At 42.2% G+C, this 19023-nt stretch overlaps 1 protein-coding gene across 1 annotated transcript; it reads left to right on the forward strand.

The window, feature by feature from the left end:
* Nucleotides 1-1643: 1643 nt before the first annotated feature.
* cd81b (CD81 molecule b) lies at nt 1644-15946 on the forward strand. The gene is made up of 8 exons (XM_076300045.1): nt 1644-1888; nt 5376-5490; nt 12541-12638; nt 13004-13078; nt 13313-13426; nt 14011-14103; nt 14855-14938; nt 15087-15946. The coding sequence occupies exons 1-8, from the start codon at nt 1823-1825 to the stop codon at nt 15147-15149; spliced, it is 708 nt and encodes a 235-aa protein (XP_076156160.1). The 5' UTR covers nt 1644-1822; the 3' UTR covers nt 15150-15946.
* The last annotated feature ends 3077 nt before the right edge of the window (nt 15947-19023 follow it).

Here is a 19023-nt window from a genome sequence, read left to right on the forward strand (position 1 = left end):
GGACAGCGCCAGCTCCCCGAAGAGCCATAATCAAACCAAGTCACCTTCCTGTATTGTCAAAAGGCTCTCTCCCTCCCTCCCTTTCCCTCTCTCTCTTTCTCTATCTCTCTGTATGTGTGTCTGTATGTGTGTGTCTCTCTCCCTCTCGCTCTCTCTGCCTCCAAATGCCAGAATCTTCCTGTTCATAAACACACCAGCAGCCCTGTTAGCCAGTAGGTAGGTCCTTAATGTCGAACCCTTGACTGCTCGAACTCCCTCACCTTTATAGACTACGCTCGATCATTTGTGACTCCTCTTTCATCAGGCGGAGAGACACATGCCTCTTTTGATGACCAGAAAACAATGATGCATTTGAAGATAGCCTATGTTGAATCCTGTCGCTTGAAAGATTACTGAAGCACAGCTGTTGTTTAGTATTTCCAAATATCACTTGAAAGCATAAAGCGCAGGCAGCAGCAACAGGGTGGGTCTCGTAAAAATATTACGTCTCGAACAGCGGTTTGATTGGGGTGTTGCTCGCGGTTTATTTAGACTGTGTGGAGGCGAACTGAGTTTGAAGAACCCCCCCCCGCAAGGATTAGTGTCTACGTGCAGCGCGCGCTCCCACGGTACACGACATACTGGTCTCCACGAGCAGGACCTCTGGAACCTCGCACCGCCCTCAAAGCTCTGTTTCAGAAGCTTCTCTGCTTCCACCGGATATTTCAGATCCGGTGGAAATAACCCCCCCCCCCCCCCCCCCCCCCAGACTGCGACTGAGAGGTCAACGTGTCCATTCAAAATAATGTGTGAGGAATGTCGTCATCTTCAAAAAATGCCATGACCCCCCAGTGGTACATAATTGTCCAGACACAAAGAACCGCAATAACGAAAAATAAGTTTATTTATGGGAATACAAGGCTGCCCGAATTGTTTTTTAAAGGCAATTAACACAGCTAAACTGCCGACAGAGAGCGCTCTTAGCCACCAAGTGCGCTACACTACTATACTAGGCTACTAACAAGTACAAACTACACACACGCGCGCGCACACGCGCACACACACACACACACACGTGTGTGTGTGTCTATATATGTCTATATATGTGTGTATACCATATTAACAGTGTACAGTTTCAAGTACTGGGTTGACTTTAAGTACTGGTACTGGGTGTGTGTGTGTCTATATATGTCTATATATATATATATATATATGTGTGTATATTAACAGTGTACAGTTTCAAGTACTGGGTTGACTTTAGCAGAGGATAATACGCCCTTTTCATCTACTACAAAGGTGATCACAAACCAATTTATGTTCCCTTGGTCTCTAATTGTTTACTTATCAGGGCTATTTAGTTACCAGATTTATTTATCAAGCAATTGGCCCAGCGCAGCAACAAGTCTGTTCATTAGATGAGGATGCAGATAGACTACAAGTAAGCTACTTTACATTTCCAGTGGGCTATTTTGAAGGAGTCTGCATTTTCTGTTAAACGCCTCTCTTGGGTCTGAAAGATTCTGCTTTTCAAAAGCAGAGAGAAGGCTTGTGATCGCCTCGTTGCTTTCCTTTGGCCGTATCACTTGGTGGGCCGGCTCTCGGTCTCGGTTTTCAGTCTTAATTGAAGACTGCGGCTGAGCTCCCGCTCTGCTTTAAACAGTCAGGAGATTCTCCCCCCCCAGAGCAGACGCCTCCTTGCTGGATGTGAGCCTCAGACACTCCTCCACTCCCCACACACTCGACAGCGCAACTTCGGCTGGAGGAGCACCATCATCGTCACCACCATCACTGCTTAACCTTGTTTGCTTGAAACTCAAGAAGATATAAACTAATAATAATAATAATGGCTGTCACGGGCTGCTCTCAATGTATCAAATACATGCTCTTCTTCTTCAATTTCGTTTTCTGGGTGAGTATATTTTTGTAATCAGTGTGATGTGTAGTCATTGTTTGAGAAACAAACTCATTGATACGGGCAGTTAGATATTAAATTATCGAGATGATTTAATATCTAACTTTGACATTAAACATCGACAACGTTTTCAATTAATTCATTTTGGCAGAGTATTGTGCGTAAACGCAGTTAAAATGGATTACTGGTAACGTTAGTAAGAATTTCCTGTCGTTGGTTGTATCATAAGAGCTGCCTTCCTGAGTGTAACGAAGTTTTACTCCTTGATGAATGAGCAACAAGTGGAATTAGGGCCTTGCTTCGTAGCCCTGCCTGTGTTTATTATCTTGGCTAAACCAAGCACATACCACAGCAACAAAAAAGTGCTGCACGCTGAACATGCTGATTTAATAGACATTTACATTTGGAAGAAGTGCGTTTGTAAACACGCAGGGGAGGATTTTTTTTCACCAGCGCAGCTTCAGAACAGGAACAAACAGATGTCAAACATGAGATAAATGGGGGTGTTTTGTTGCTTCTGAGTGCCACAGTAACCAAAACTTAGAACAAGGACATGTTAAATATGCAGGTGTGCCTGTGTGAATTAATATGTATGTGTGAGTTGATTTCTTTCTCTCTCTCTCTGCGTGTGTGTTTGCTCATGTGAATGAGTGTTTTCTGGTATGTGTGTTTCTTTGCAAGTCTCTCTGTGTATGTGTGTGTGTGTGTGTGTGTGTGTGGAGAGTGAGAGAGAGAGAATTCGTTTTTTCTAGGCTCTGGGCTGGGATTTGGTGCTCCCTTCACAATGTGGGCAGTGGTCTGTGTTTTATTTAAAGTCATGCTGTAATTGAAGCATTCTGTTGGGAGAAACCATGACAGTGGAGTGTAAGGGCTGGAACAGGAGACGTGCAGAACATTGTGTGGCTGACGTTTACCTAGAAATCAATTCGAACTGACATACATTCATTTACTCACAGTGCCTTAATATGCAGCCATCATTATCATGTTATTTTAAGATGTCCAGTCAGTGTCATTTCGGAGTTCACCTTCTTTGCTTACATAAACGAAGCAAAGTGACACTGACTAGTATGGAAAGATAGCACAAGAATGACTGCTGCCATACAACTAGGGTTGTACGTTTCAGAGAGAATTAGGTCTTTTTAGGAAGGATCATGCCAGCACCAGCAGTGGTGGTAGCCTGGTTGGGAATGTTATCTGAGATCACTCTAAAATCTCAACAGTGAATTGGTTTCACAGAATTGCTACTCACCATAAAGGAAATGACAGGCTTGTTGACTTGTTGAAATGCAAGGGATGGGGGCGAGAGAGGCGAGTGCACTCCTTTACCGGATTCTGTACCCAACTATATTAGGAGTGGCACTGAGCTTTGAAGTAGGGTATTAAAACAAGGAAGGGTGATAGTCTTTTTTGTGGGAAGCATTAAAGTGAGATTTGAGTCTTGATCTTGTAGAGTTAACCTGACCCTTAGCTTTGTCTTGCTGCGGACAGTTCAAAGTCGTCGTGCTGTGTTTGAATTGGACTGTGAAACCATCGGCACAGCAGACTGCTAAGCTGGAGTGAGCCAAACCTATTAAAGTACAAAAATACAACCCTCTGTTCTGATGACCGGTAGTTGTTCATACAGTTGGATGACCGACCACATGTTGTTTGGATAGGTAGCCTGTGGGCACTTACCAAGAACTGAAGTGTATACGCAGCTGCTACCTTAGTAGCACTCTTCTCTCTCTCCCTCTCTCTTTCTCTCTCTCTCCCTCTTTTCTCTTCTGTGAGGAAACTCTGTCCAAAATACACACTGATAGTATGTAACAAATTATATTATGAAGTTGTGAAGTTCAATCAGCTGATAGAATATGTATGATGCGCTCATCAAAAAACTGCTGCTAAGCTGTATTGTTTTCTCTGTCAACATACAGTATGATTTATTTGAAATTACAATATAATATTTTGCTTGTATCCTTCATTACAAGTTTTATGTAAGAACAGTAACAAAGAATGATATTGGTTTTCTTCCAATATAAAAAAGAACAACAACAGCACAACTAGTACTACCAACAGCACCACTACTACTACTATTACTACTAGCCTACTACTACTACTACTAATAATAATAATAATTCTTATAATGAATTTATAATGATCATTAATAATAATGAAATTCTTAATAACGTTACCAGTAATCCAAAAATAATATTTATCTGAATATTATAATACATTTTATTTATATTGGCCTTTAGGGTATGTAGAGACAGCAGTGTCCATCCAGCCCTTCTAGCAGTGGTATGGTGTACCTGCCCTTCATGGCCACCAACTGTCCTGGTGGTGAGGGACACTCCGAGCTGTGTAGCCGCCAGCAATGTTTACCCTCTCTGTTCCTCCATTAGTGACTCCCTGGCGTGATTAATAGTCTGGACTTCCCTTATCCTCTAGGCTATTTTCTTTTGCTCCCCACCCACACTTCACCGGCTAGCAGTTTGAAAAGGGCATTTATCCAGTCTGCTGCCGCTTCTGCAATCTCACTTTTATCCCAGGCAGGCAGGAGATGTTGGTTTGGTGGGTCCTGGAAATGCATGATATGTCAATTGACCCTAGAACCAATGACTGTGGTGCCTCATGAGTTTCCCACAGTCCGTATGTGACATATGTGCATCTCATTCAACCTCACCTCACTTTTCTTCCACACCTTGTTTGTTCACCTCCGAAGTCTAGTGAAGTCTAGCCTTTAATTTTTCCTTGCAAAAAAGATCTATATCGTATTTTGGGACACTGTAGAAGCGAATGATACTATTAACTAGAGTGGATTAGGGTAGTTAGAGTAATTACAGACGACCAAAGAAGTATTGTACACTGCTATAAAATTACTATAGAATTAATAGTATTAGCATAGTTCTTTTTCATTAAGGTAATTCAACAACTGTTATCTTCCCATGAATTCTGTGCAGCTCTGTCTCATGTTTACCGGTTAGCGGAAGGGGTCGTTGTGGCTGAGAATGGTCTGAAACAATAGATTTATTCTGAGCTAAATGGATGCTACTTTGCCTCATTCTGAGCTTGGGGTTAACACTGTGACTTAATCAAAGATCAATCTCATTTCCTTTCATCCTGTTTTGCCCCACTCAGGAATAAACAGCAGATCACTTTTAAAAAAGCTTATGTAATCACACATGACATTTCACAACAATATGATATAAATATGTAATCTCTTACAACAAGCAGGTATTATACTGAAAAGTAAACAAAAAGAGATACAATTACGTACTAACTTTATTACAATGTCTAACTTCCCTTATGCTTTTATTGTATGTTTCTAAACACCTTTCCTAAGCACCGTTAATAAGAGGACATAACTATAAAAAGGTGCACATTCTCATTTCCTTCCTATGAGGTTTAGTGCTGAAGGTTGGCACATGGCCTGATACTGTAGTAAGATCCTAAGATGTTTCCTGTGTTCTCTCCTACTCCCCCCCAACCCCCACCCCTGCTTCAGCTGGCTGGAGGCGTGATTCTAGGTGTAGCCCTGTGGCTTCGCCATGACAATCAGACAAGCACTCTTCTAATGATCCAGTTTGAGAACCAACAGGCGCCCAACACATTCTACATCAGTAAGTAAACAAATACGCACACACAAACATACACACACACGTATACACACACACACACACACACACACACACACACACACACACACACACACACACACACACACATTCTCCATCAAGTCAATAAGTCAAAAATACACACATTGTACATAATTAAGTAGATAAGCAAAACATTGTACATCAATTATGTAGACATATTTCACATAAGTAAATTAATAAAATTAAATAAAATCTCTTCAGTACTCAGACATATTTAATATTTCTGCCTCACTGAGCTACTGATACCGTTGTGAAATGAAGAGTTTAATGGGAAATTATACAGAACAAAAATACCAGAAAGGAATCAGTAAAAAAAGAAAAAGAAGACATGAATGTTTAGATTATCCTCCATGTTGCATAGGGTGGCAGGAAATGTATCCTGAAAGCCTCAAGGAAACTGGTATGTTGGACCGGTATGTCACTGGTCCTTGATGATGACAGTGGCTCCCCAGGCCTTTGTAGAAGTTAGGAGTCTGCATGCCTGTGAACTTTCTCATGAATGGTCGCCCCCAAATAGCCATGGCAGCATGACCCCTGCTACACGGAGAGGACAGGCAGGAAACAGGAAGTGCGTGAAGTTGCCAGGGGATAGTGACTGTAGGCAGGGGAGGTCAAGCGAACACAGTGTGTGTGTGTGTGTGTGTGTGTGTAAGCATGTGTTTGTGTGTGTGTGTGTAAGCATGTGTGTGTGTGTAAGCATGTGTTTGTGTGTGTGTGTAAGCATGTGTGTGTGTGTTTGTATGTGTGTGTGTGTGCGTGTGTGCGCGTGCGAGTAACTGTACTCAGTTCAGAGCTTTCTATTCCACCGTACCGTGCTGGAGGCAGGCCTCTCACACAAACAGAGAGATGCCTGATGCACCCAGAAGCTCTAAAGAATACTGACCAGAGCTGCCCACTCCCCCTCTCTGACCTCTCAGAGCCAGTGTGTGGACACTTACACTCAGGAGTGTCAGCTGCAGGTGACACTCTGTTTCTTAGGTGTTTGCAATGGGCCTGCATGCATTGTCCAGCAGAACAGGTGACCATGCACCAGTTACTTATAAACAACAGTGCGTATCTGGCTAGCGTATTTGCTAAATTAGCTTGCCTGCTTAATTCTACTGGGAGGTATAAGACTTCTAGGGCCAAGAATCTAGGCATTAGACTCATGCTGGAGATGTTTCAAGGGACAGCTGTGAAATTGAGCTAGGTCTGTGTAACTGGATAGTGATGTTCCCCTTCACAACAGGCCATTGCACAAGCACTTATTTCTTCTACAGTAAGTGTATTGATGTCATTATAGCATGGAAGATGGAAGATTGTGCATAAATAAATACAATCTGTAGAATTCATTGAGCCAAACAAACCTTTAATGGTAATAGTAGTTGTGCGACTTAATGGCTGAGAATCTATGTCTTGACAAAATAGTAACAAAAGTTAACTGTGAAACATGGTTACCAAAAACACAGTTAATTATGTGCTCCAATGTCAAATATGCTATGGGATGTAACTCCTTGTTACTCTTTGGATTTTAGATTCTGTTGAGGTCTTTTGCGAGAGAGAGAGAGAGAGAGAGAGAGAAAGAGAGAGAGAGAGAGAGAGAAAGAGAGCGTGAGTGAGTGAGTGTGTGTGTGTGTGCGTGTGTGACTAGAGGAAAGGAGGTTCCTGAGTCGGCAATGTGTTTTTTGGCTTGTTGGTGAGGTTCTGATGAGCAGGTCACTGGGCTGTTCACAGAGGCACCACACCCTCACTAACTCCAGAGAAGCCAAATAAAGCATCGTGGTGCTCTACTGCTCCACCCACCGAGACACACACACACACACACACACACACACACACAAATAAACCATTTATAGAACCACACACATACAGAAATAAACACAATCATCACACACAGTACATGGTGGCACTCACATGCACACTAACATACTGTATTTATGATTGTGTCCATTAACATCTACACCCACAGAGTTATATTCTGCCATTTACAAAACATACGAATATACGCACGTGCACGCACACACACACACACACACACACTTCACACACATATACCCAGCCTCTCTCTCTCTCTCACACACACACGTACACACACACGTACACACACACACACACACATACCCAGCTACTCTCTCTCACACATACACACGGACACATGTACTCATGTACACATGCACACATACTTGCCTCTAACCCACACACACCCACACCCACACACACCCACACCCACCCACAGACACATATACCCCTGCCCTGCTTGTGGTTATCTGTTTAGACCATCCGACACATGGCTCCCTCAGAGTTCAAAGGGCAGATAAAATACTTTTGCACCCATTAATTTTGTGCTGGGCCGCCCTCCTCCTCTGCGTACATCCAGTGTAAGTATACAGTTGGAGTGCCGATGTCCTGTGCTTATAGTCTTTTTATAACTCCGCATTGGGCTCCCGATTGGAGGACTCCATCCCATGGGCGAGGCCCACCCAAGAAAAGATCAAAGAGGTTTTCTCCCGGTCTACATTGCGTTTTAATCATTTTTTTCTCCGTGTTCCACGTCTGCCAAACACACGCCCTGGTGTAATTCAAATAAGCATCTGCATCTGCTCATTATGCCGCCAAATTAGAGCGTACTGCGGGATGTTTTTAGTGTGCTGGCATGTGAACCTGCCGTTTAAGCAGGGCCCGAAAATACAGACGGCCCTGCCCGATGCCCCACGCCCACTGCCAACCAGCAGGTCACTTCAGCACCACACTCACATGGACACACACACAAACACACACTCACACTCACACTCACACGGACACACACGAACATATACACACGGACACACTTACAGCTGTGTGTCTGAACAGCAAACAGACAGGACTACTGTTCTAGCTTAGAGAGCAGTTGACTCCTGGATCGAGCTGCTACTAGTCTGGCAGCGGGTACTGCAAACCAAAGCTAGACTGAGATTCCGTATCAGGCTGGGAGACAAGCAGAGGTCAGCGTAAAGTCCAGGTAGAGAGTTCGCGGAAGGTAAGCGTGGGCAGGCTAGTGTCTCCCAGAGCTCTCTGACTTCGGCCTTCCTGTCTGTGTCTTCTACTCAAACCAAGTTTTCCTTAGTTTTTTTTCCCATGGTGTTGTAACTTTCTGGTGGTCTAAAAATAGCCCCCTCCCCATCTGTTTTTGGTTAACATCTGTTTAGTGTGTGTGTGTGTGTGTGCACGTGTGTGTGTGTGTGTGTGTTGCATTCAGGCTTGTGTGAATATTTAATGTAATCCATATGTGACAGGGTGTGTACATCCCATTGTTTTGTAGGTGTGTGCATTGTTGGTTAAGTGTTCCCAGGTATAATGGACATCTACATGTTTCTACCTTGGAAGTAGCACATTTCTATCTAAAATGTCACACATACTAATATCTACTGACAACAAAATTCTGTTCAAATTATTAAAAAGATGGCTTGTTTTTTTTACATATATGTGGGCTTCTAGAAAGTATGATATTTATGATATTTAGTATGATATTTATGAAACATAACAAATTAGAGAATAGTGTAGTGTATCTGTCACACAACTATTTTCTTCATGCTGAGGCTTTCAAATGTAAGTCTAGAATAATTTAGGTTTTAACTACAAAATATTGTTCTTTTAACTTGCAAGTGTTTTTAAATCCTTGGCCTCATATGACTATCTCAGAAGAGCTTATAGAACACCCCAGAGTCCATTGAGACCGGTTCCTGATGGATTATCACGGACATCCATTCTAATAGAGGGGATGCGCATTGACATAATAGGCATGGTAATGGAATCTTGTTGCCATGTTGACAAGCCCAGTGACTTACAACTGGGCCCCGCTGGCCGTCCTCATGTGTAGCTCTCTCTCTCTCTCTCTGCTCCTTTCACCCTCTTTTCCTCTTTCTGTTACTCTCTCTTTTGTCTCTGCTTCCTAAATGGGTGTCTTTCTATCTCACTCTGAAGCATTTTTGTATATATCTGTATTCTCATCCCCCTCTTTCTCACAGTCTCTCTCTCACCTCCTACGTATCTCTGTCTCTGCTTGAATTTCCCCTTGGGGATCAATAAAGTATCTATCTATCTATCTATCTATCTATCTATCTATCTATCTATCTGTCTCCCTTTCTGTCTCAATCTGTTTCTCTTTTTCTACTCTCTCTCTCTCTTTCACACACACCTTATCTAGCCTAGTGTGTGAGAGCTTATTATCCTCTGTTTGTTCGGAATGCAGCTGAATGTGATGTGAACAACAGCAGCTGTACAAGTGCTTGATACAGAGGGATCAACATGTTTTCTCACTGGCCGGCTGTAATTGGTTCCCAGGTTCAGAATGGCTTGTTTTAAGCAGTGAAGTTGTCGTTTTTATTCCCCCCCTACCCTGTTTCCCTTCTGAGTTGCTATGGCTGTTGTCATGGTGACACAGAGAGAGAGAGAGAGCCGTTTGAGCTGAGCAATAGCAAGCATAGTTGTCAACATCAAATGCTTCAGGCAACAGGCTGCTCCATGAATATACCCAACATGGCAGAACCTAAAAGGTTCCTGGGAACTGGATGAGGAACCTTTAAGGTCCTACGTGGCCAAGGCAGCACCGCTTCTCAGGAAGCTCCAGAGGGGAAGAGTGAGGGAGGATGAAGAAGAGGAGAGGAGGAAGGAGGGGAATTGTGAGAAAGAATGCAGGGGAAGGACACGTCATCAACTGGGGTGTTAGAGGTCAAAGGTCATACACACACATGCCTGAGAGGCAGACACATACTGTACATACACACACACACAAAAAGAGAGAATCTGTTTGTGTGTGTGTGTGTGTGAGTGAGTGAGTGAGAGAGGAGGGGGGGGGGTTCAGAGAAGGAAATGGCAAGAGACAGAACCAGGTCAGAGTTCTTTTCCCTGTCTGGTTTGAAAACAGTGATAGGTAGGCAATGCATACATGTGTGATTGATTGTGCATATCCATATGTGTTAGTGTGTGTGTGTCTGTCACATAATATTAAAGGATGTCTTTTACTTTAAAGATGACAAAATATCTTTCTACACACTCACACCCTCAGGCCTGCAATGCATTCAGGCCTTTTGGCAATATAGTTGTCATTCAGCTTGGAAAAGTACCCTCAGTGGCCCCAGATCATTTCCCAAGAAATAGTTCATTTACTAGAAACTTAATTCAAGGAAATGTGATCATGGGCTGGAATTGTATTTTTGATTACACAGTGGCAGGACACAATCAGTATAGCAGCAGGAACATGATTCATGTCTGCATGGTAGTCCTTAGTTGCCAGTCCTCTGCTTCATATTAAGTTGGTATCAGGAAGCTTAAAGGGAAAGCAGGGGGGAGGTAACCAGATCTTGTCGCTGGAGAGATATTGGTCTGGGGTGGTTGTGTGGTGACATGGTAGAGACAAGTGTCTCACAGTGTGATGCCTCAGGTTTGGTCTCCTGAGCCCATCCTTGACCTTCACTTCCACAGGACATACCACATGAAGGTCAGCACCTTTGAAAGGGTAGGAGGAGGGTGCAAGAAGCCATTGGAATTAGCCTTCAGTTCAGCAGGGCTTTAATTTACTTGCATACTTCTGTGTTCAACTTTTAAATCGATGCAAAGTAATCATAACATATACTAGTACCACTCCAGTTGTTTTTATGCATTTTGCATCTTCACAAAATCTTTGTTTCGTTACGTGCTTGTTCCATCCATATTTGATGAACTTAACCGGAGAATAAACGGTCACGTGGATTGCTGAATTTAGAATCACAGTGCCACCTGCTGATAGAAAATTAATACTACAGCCCCACCATCTATCTATAAAGCAAGAAGCGTCTGTGTGTGTGTGTCTGTGGCACGCATATCTCGCTGACCGTTTGTCAGACTGATTACAAACTTGGCAGGTGTCTTGCTACAGGCATGAGTTAGTGCACTGCCGAATTTGACGTTGTTTGAATAAGAAATGCAAAAGATATCGTTAAATAGCCTATATCGGTAAAAGAACCACGCATTGGCTTTCGCCGCTAGCCACTCCCCCTCCCACACAGCACTGTAGGACTGTAAGCTACCAGTGAGGATAGAAGCAGGGCTTTGGCAGAATTGGATCAGTGTAGGGGTAAAAACTTGTAGATGCACACACCTGTGTAGGGGTAAAAACTTAAGCGAGTGCAAGTTAACTCCACGGATTTTGCAACAACACGCCAACATGCCAACACACACAGGTAGGCTATATGCAGTGGCTCTTGAAAATGACGTAAAAAATGATGTGCAATAAGCGGACACTTCGAATAGCCCAGGCTACTTGGACTGTCTTTAGACTTTGAATAAGCACACCACAATTCAAACTGCAAGGTCCTAAATTGAAACGAGCGATAATGGTCCCGAATCAAAGAACGTCCCTGAATGCCACACATGCAAAGCATAACCAGCGACAAGCAACAAGTGGCAGACAGTGTGATGTCACTTATGAATAGCCCAGGTTACTTTGGACTGTCTTTAGACTTTGAATAAACAAACGACAATTCCAACTGCAAGGTCCTAAATTGAAACGAGCGATAATGGTCCCGAATTAAAGAACGTCTCAGAATGCCACACATGCAAAGCATAACCAGCGACAAGCAACGAGTGGCATACTGAGTGTGATGTCACTTATAGGCCACCAGAGACTGTTTTTGAGTCACACCGTTGCAAATTTCATATGATGCATCATTCCACAAAATGGTTTGTTTTCTCTATCATCAAGTTATTCAATAGGCTAAGCATATAGCCTTGACTCAAAACAGCTGTTAGGATTATGATCATTTTGATTTGTAAAAAATGTCACATGCAGCCATGCTTAAATTCTGCTCACTTCACATTTATTATATTATTATATTATCTGTAGGCCTATTCATTATTGAATGATTACCTGGAATTATGTTTTTCCCTATCATCCTATTTTTAAAGCAGGCCTACATGCAGGCATGTAATTGGGCTACAGGAATAGCATGTTTGAACGGGCACTGCACTAGTGTGAAAGAAAGCAAAGATTATTGCCTTTCCTCTCCATTTCTTCTTTAGGTGTCTACATTCTGATTGCTGTTGGAGTCCTGATGATGTTTGTTGGCTTCCTTGGTTGCTACGGTGCCATTCAAGAGTCTCAATGTCTTCTAGGAACCGTAAGTCGATAATAGATGTTCATGTATTTTTCTTGGGAATACATTAATTTAGTGATTTAGAGAATGCTTTATTTTAAGAAATGTACACATGTTCGGTCTAAGTATGTAAATGCTATAAGCCAGTTTGCCATACATGGATTAAGCCTAGTCTTAGACTAAAAGTTTTTTTCAATGGAGATATTCAATGAACTTAAGCCCTGGGCTAAGGCTTAATCCATGAAACTGGCTCTGTATGTCTGCATGCTTTTGCTCAGACATTGTAGACATTGCTTACCCTATTTAATACACAGATTCATCTCTAAAGTGTGCAGAATTTGACCCCAAATTGATAGCTACTGGTATTTCTCTCCTTTTCTTCACTGTAGTTCTTCACCTGTCTGGTCATTCTGTTTGCCTGTGAGGTGGCTGCTGGCATTTGGGGCTTCATGAATCGAGAGACGGTGATGATCACACACACACACACGCACACACACATATGCATACACACACACACGCACACACACACACTAATACACACACATACACACACACTAATACACACACACACACTAATACACACACACACACACACACACCAACACCCTAGTACACACTTCACATATACAAACCCAGTGAACTCAGTAATCTCAGTGACGAGTGGGCTGACTGGATCTGCTGCTCTACCTTTCCTTCAGATCTCTAAGGAGCTCATTAACTTTTACGACTCCGCCTATGTCAAAGGAGTGGACCCAGTGGACTCGCCGACCAAGCAGGCCGCAGTCAAGGTGCTGCAGCTCTTCCACAGCACGGTGAGTCACACACGCATCACAGGTCATAAAACACACACACAGTCACAGTCACAGATGCACGCACACGCACACGCACACGCACACACACACACACACACACACTCACACACAAACACTTACGAGCGTGGGCACAAGCTATTAAATACATACCTTTACACACAGCGCACCTCCAAAATGCCACTATCAGCACACACAAACACACACACACACACACACACAAACACACATACACACAGAGAGAAAGAAAAAACTGTATTCATGTGTTCTATGTGCTCTTTCAAAAGATCAGAACGAGCGGGAGCTGTGGTGAACGTGAACACAGCCTCCGAACCACATTCCCACGGTCATTTCTTTGTCCCACCCCATTTCATTCACCCACTCACTTCCTGTCACTCCTCAATGTCCAGTCTGAATGAAGGCAAAAAGATCAGAATAAAATGGCAGCATTTGTTGAAACCTCTTTCAGCTGACTATGTTTGAAGAGTTTGATGTTCTGTTTTGAATTCTCCTCTGTCACTCTCTGTTCTTGTCTTTTTGGCCCCCTTACCTGCCCTTCCCTCTGTCCCCTCCTCTTGTCTGGTCAGTTGGACTGCTGCGGGAAAGGGGACGATGCTGCCCTGTTCACCCGTGGGGCGCTCTGCCCCGATGCCAAGCCCATGGACCCGCTAATCTCCACGGTGAGAACTGTGATCATGTAACTCTCAGGGCCTGTACAGGTGTGTGAGGAGTGAAGAATCACACTCTTGTGGTTCTGTGTAACGTTAACCTGTCTCCGTCAGATGGATTGCTTCGCATTTGCTCGGCATATCCACCTGTGAACTTTCTGTTGGAGAACTTTTGGGAAGGGGCAAAAATACTGGTTAGCTGATTGGATAAACGGGCCAAATCAACCAATCAGATCAACGTAGTGTTGACGAAAATACAACCACAAGCTAGGCTACCCTTAACCTAAACCCGCCTCAAAACCAACGCTGATTGTTTGGTGAACCGCTCCAAATTTTCTCCATCGCAAGAAGCCAGACTGATCTGCAAGTGGACAAATGGAGCTAGCGAGATCAGGATGGTCTCACAAGGCTAGGTCCAAGTCACTTCAGATAGAAGTGTCTGCTAAGCACCAGTCAAGTTTAACTTTTAACTTTAGTTAGCAGAGATGAAGTGTAGTAATGTGCTATAATACTGTACTGAGCAGCAATGACGTGTTGTTCTGAAGTGAGTAGTGATGAAGTATTATGCTGTAGCAGCTGAGCAAATGTTTTATCATAATCCATAGTAATTTACTGTTTGAAACTAATTGGACAAATTGGAAGTAAGCAAGCTTAACTATATATTTTTTTTTCAAAACAACATAGTTCATATTCCCTAACATGAAAATAAAAATCAATGTAATCAAGAGTGTTTTTCTGTGCTTGTTTGTGCGTTCCTCTTCAGAGCTGCCATATGAAATTGAAAGAGCTGTTCACTGAGAAGCAGTATGTGATTGGTCTGGCTGCCCTGGTGATTGCAGTCATCATGGTGAGATGTCAAACCACAGTGATATTCTGACCAAACATCTCATACGTACAGTTTCTGCTTTGTGAGATACAATAGAACAATGGCTATGCAGTGAGTCATTCTAAACCAGTATTTGAGAGTGTGTGTGTGTGTGTGTGTGTATTCACAGATCTTTGAGATGATCTTCACCATGGTGCTCTGCTGTGCCATCCGAAATACGCCTGCCTACTGAACCATAACAGGAAGCGAAAACAGCCAATAGCACACCACTTCCAGTATTTCCAGCCAATGGCAGAACTGGCAACCCCTTTTGAAAAACTTGGGACATTTACTCTGGGTAACACAAAGACGTCCAGCTTAATGTTCTTTCGGAGGGCATTCAGATGCCTTGTATTTACCATCTGATGAGTCAGATTGTCATCATCAGATGATGGTGATGGTGACAGATCATGATGTTACTGACACACCTATAAAACCTCTATCAAGACTTCCACAGCTCTGCCTTACCCTGTGTCCTTGCCTAGTGCTCACACCTACTCTTTTTTATGGGTGTTGAGACTGTGATGTATTTAACTGCTTTATGACAGGTAAATAACACGACTGTCTGCCATAGGTCAATTTTTTTATAATTTTAATAGTCGTTGACATTTTCAAAGTCAAAGTAGCCAGTCTGACCGAGTGGAAGAGATTGTCGTTTAGCTACAGGAGTTCATACTGTAGATTCATGTCTTTTCTAATTGTTTACTTTTGTTTGGCTTTGTTTGTTTGTTTTTCCCTAACTGTCTTGAAGCCAGTGCAGATTATGACCGGTCCGAAGGAAATGCTCTCAGGGGTGTTTACACACATGGAGACCCCACGTCTCCCTGTAGTCTTACTTTCATTGTGATATTAATGTTATAACAAAGGTATTTCTGTCCTCATAATTACTTTGGTGGCCATTTATTCTAAAGATCAGCTCATTCAATCTGTTTTTAGTTCTTCTCATTTTAATTTCTTTAACAGTGACAATAAAGTATCTGTTTTTACCAACCTGCCGTGATGTGTTTGACATTATCAGCAGGTTTGCACGTGATTTGCGAGGCTGTGTTCATTTACGTTGGTGATTGATCTCTTAAACTAGCTGAAACCAACTCTATAATAAAAGGTGTGTTTTGATACAGAGACTCATAATAAGAACAGATTAAGTGTGAAGGAGTATTTTCAATCAATCAGAAGGAGTCACTGACTTTGTGACAGCCAAAGGTCCATGCTAAAAGATGATTTATTCATTACACAACACCTGCCACTAGAGTGCATACTTGCCAAAACATGTTCAAAAGATTCCACCTGTGTTGTGTTATGTTATGAATTATGATATCGCTATCCTCCCCAAATACTAAATGGAATACAACATTCAGTTGTTTTCAGTTGTTTGTTGAATCGACTGAAACTATAGAAGATTCAGAATTCATTTAGCAGATGCTTTTATCCACAATGACTTACAAAATGAGGAATAACATTCAGCCTGCAATACAGAGACCTAAGGTAACAGTAAATATTCCTATGCAGAGGAGATCTTAGATAACAATAAATATTACAACAATAAATACCACTACCAAAGCATTGAGAATGCAGGAGTATAAGTACTAATCAAGTGTATCGAAGGAGATAGTAGTAGAGGGAGAAGAAGGGAAGAAGGGAGATGTATGGTAAGTGCATGAATTGTTAGAGGTGTTAGGAGAAGAGGTACTCTTGAAAAAGTTGGGTCTTCAAGAGCTTCTTGAAGATAGAGAGGGACACCCCAGCTCTGGTAGCACTCCCCAATGGTGGCAAGTCATTTGAGGTAACATAATGTTGAAGAGATTTCCAGTACATTTTGATGACATTTTGGTAAATCCAGTGGCGGTCCTAACTTGTATGACGACCACCCCTCTCAGAGGAAACCAATTTATTTCTGTGTGTGAGACCTTCTCAGCACCAAGCACCCGCAAAGGATATAGGGCGCCAACTCCCCACATATGACATATGATTGACAGATGATGATAGAAAACCAATTCTGATTTTTTTTTTCAAGCGCTCCTGACACCCTGCTGATGCAATGCTGCCCTGGGCGGTTGCCCACATACTGCCTATATGAGAATCCTCTCTTGGGTGAATCACATGGTGTACAGACATGAAAAGATGTTAAATGAGCTAAGCTAGGGGGGTCTGGGGGCATGCCCCCGCAGAAGAAAAATGTTGAATACGTTTGAAAAATAATTTTGAAAAATAGCACCTTAAATGATGACTTCTGGTGAGTTTCATGGAGAAATAGAAAGAAATAGACAGATTGAGGCTTATGAATATGTCTTAATCATTAACAGATTGAAGGCATCTTGCTGGGAAAATCAGCAGTGAATAACATAACCCATGGTATATGATTAAGGGGCCCTATTAAGACATATCACATAACATAACCCGTGTTTTTGATTGATGGGCCATATTCAGATATCAGTGGTGGAGAACATAGTAGCGACTTCACACAGAGGCTTGGGCTTCAGGGTCCCTGGGCCTTGGCCCAGTAGGCCCGTTCAGTAATCTATCCCTGGTGAATCAGTGTTAATGAATGTGAAAGCTATCCTTATCTGTCATTTTCTTTGAAATGTGTACCATAGTTAAGTGCCACACCCTGCCACACCTAATGCCAACACACACCTATATCGGATCTTAACAGATTGATGTAAACTCTCAGAGACTTTCACATCTCACTTACACTAACAATGGGAGCTATTGCAAAATAATCTGGCAGGAATCGAAATGGTTTTAGAACCAGTCGTGTGACTCATCATCGTTGCATCGTCCTGAAAGTCTAACTTTGACACCTGTTTTCACACCTGTACTTATGAGTGGTAGTGCTCAGTCATTTTATGTACATATAACCCCCCCCCCCCCCCCCCCCCCCCCCCAAGAGCTTCCTATCAATGGTTAAGGGGAAATTGAATGTCCACCAGCATGTAGCACTCCCTTACATGATGGTAGTATTCACAGCACACAATGGTTGTCTGAGGTGAGATTAGCAGATAAAGTTAATTGTATTTTGGAGGCATAGAGTTCTTTGTTTTTGTGAAATAATGGATTTGGCCTACGGGGAGTGGTTTGGTGCGAACTGGCAACATCAAGGAATCTGATAAGTGGAAGATCTCAATCTCAGTTCCATATTTGTTCCAGAGGGGAAATATTCAGAGGTCTAGTCTTGCACCACTTGCACCACCAACGAATGTGTTGTCCCTATCTGGACACAGAGATGTGTTGAAAAACAATGCAAGTTGTGTCATTTTCAACACATATTGTGTAACAAATAAAAGAAGGAAATAACACAAACTGTGTTGTCCCTGTCTGGACACAGAAATGTGTTAAAAACAATGCAAGTTGTGTTGTTTTCAACACATTTATTTTAAGAGTGTGGGATCATGGGATGGGCAAATTGGCTATTGTTTGTATTTGGATTTACTCTTTTATTTATTTTATAGAATAAATGTTTTTGTACATGTATCCTCCACATATTTATTAATGAAGTTAATGAAATGATTGGATGGATATTGTTTTATTTCATGTTTTGAAAAATTCTGGGCCATATCCCTACCATTTTCATTCTCAATAAGAGAAATGCTGGTTTTACTGACAACGTGGACACTTCAGTGGACTGTGATTTTGTTGCCAAAATGTACTATGTCAAATTCCACTCTGACTGATATCCAGAAAAGTATTATTTATATATTTTTTATAAGATCAGTTGAATGCAGAGGTGGGCACAAATACATCAAAAACTATTTTGTTACAAACTACAAATACTGGCTCATGAAATGTAATGTGTAAAATATTAATCAAATACAAAATACTGATGTGAAAATACAAAATATTTTTTTTACTGTAAGGTCAAAACCAGAGGTTCTTCTTACTCCATATAGAATAATAATGTAGGTAGACTGGTCTGAACTGGCACATTTTGAAAAGTAAGATGCAAAATAAAAGCAAAAGCACAAAAGATATTACCCGGGCTACTAGCCTGGCAAGCAAGACTCCTTCACAAAGTGAATAGAGTCTGGTCACTAGCAATTGGGAATCGTTTACAATGCTAGCATGATGAC

This window comes from Alosa pseudoharengus, unplaced genomic scaffold (genome assembly GCF_046254945.1).
Source record: "Alosa pseudoharengus isolate Yale_2024_CS ecotype anadromous, Long Island Sound unplaced genomic scaffold, YU_APseudo_1.1 YU_APseudo_1.1_scf_10, whole genome shotgun sequence".
Lineage (NCBI taxonomy): Eukaryota > Metazoa > Chordata > Actinopteri > Clupeiformes > Clupeidae > Alosa > Alosa pseudoharengus.

Bases quoted from the DNA above. Each gene is read 5' to 3' on its own strand.
- cd81b (XM_076300045.1), top strand. From the start codon at position 1,823: ATGGCTGTCACGGGCTGCTCTCAATGTATCAAATACATGCTCTTCTTC. The intron at 5,491-12,540 runs GTAAGTAAACAA...TTTCTTCTTTAG, and splicing joins GCCCAACACATTCTACATCA to GTGTCTACATTCTGATTGCT. The intron at 14,104-14,854 runs GTGAGAACTGTG...GTTCCTCTTCAG, and splicing joins TGGACCCGCTAATCTCCACG to AGCTGCCATATGAAATTGAA.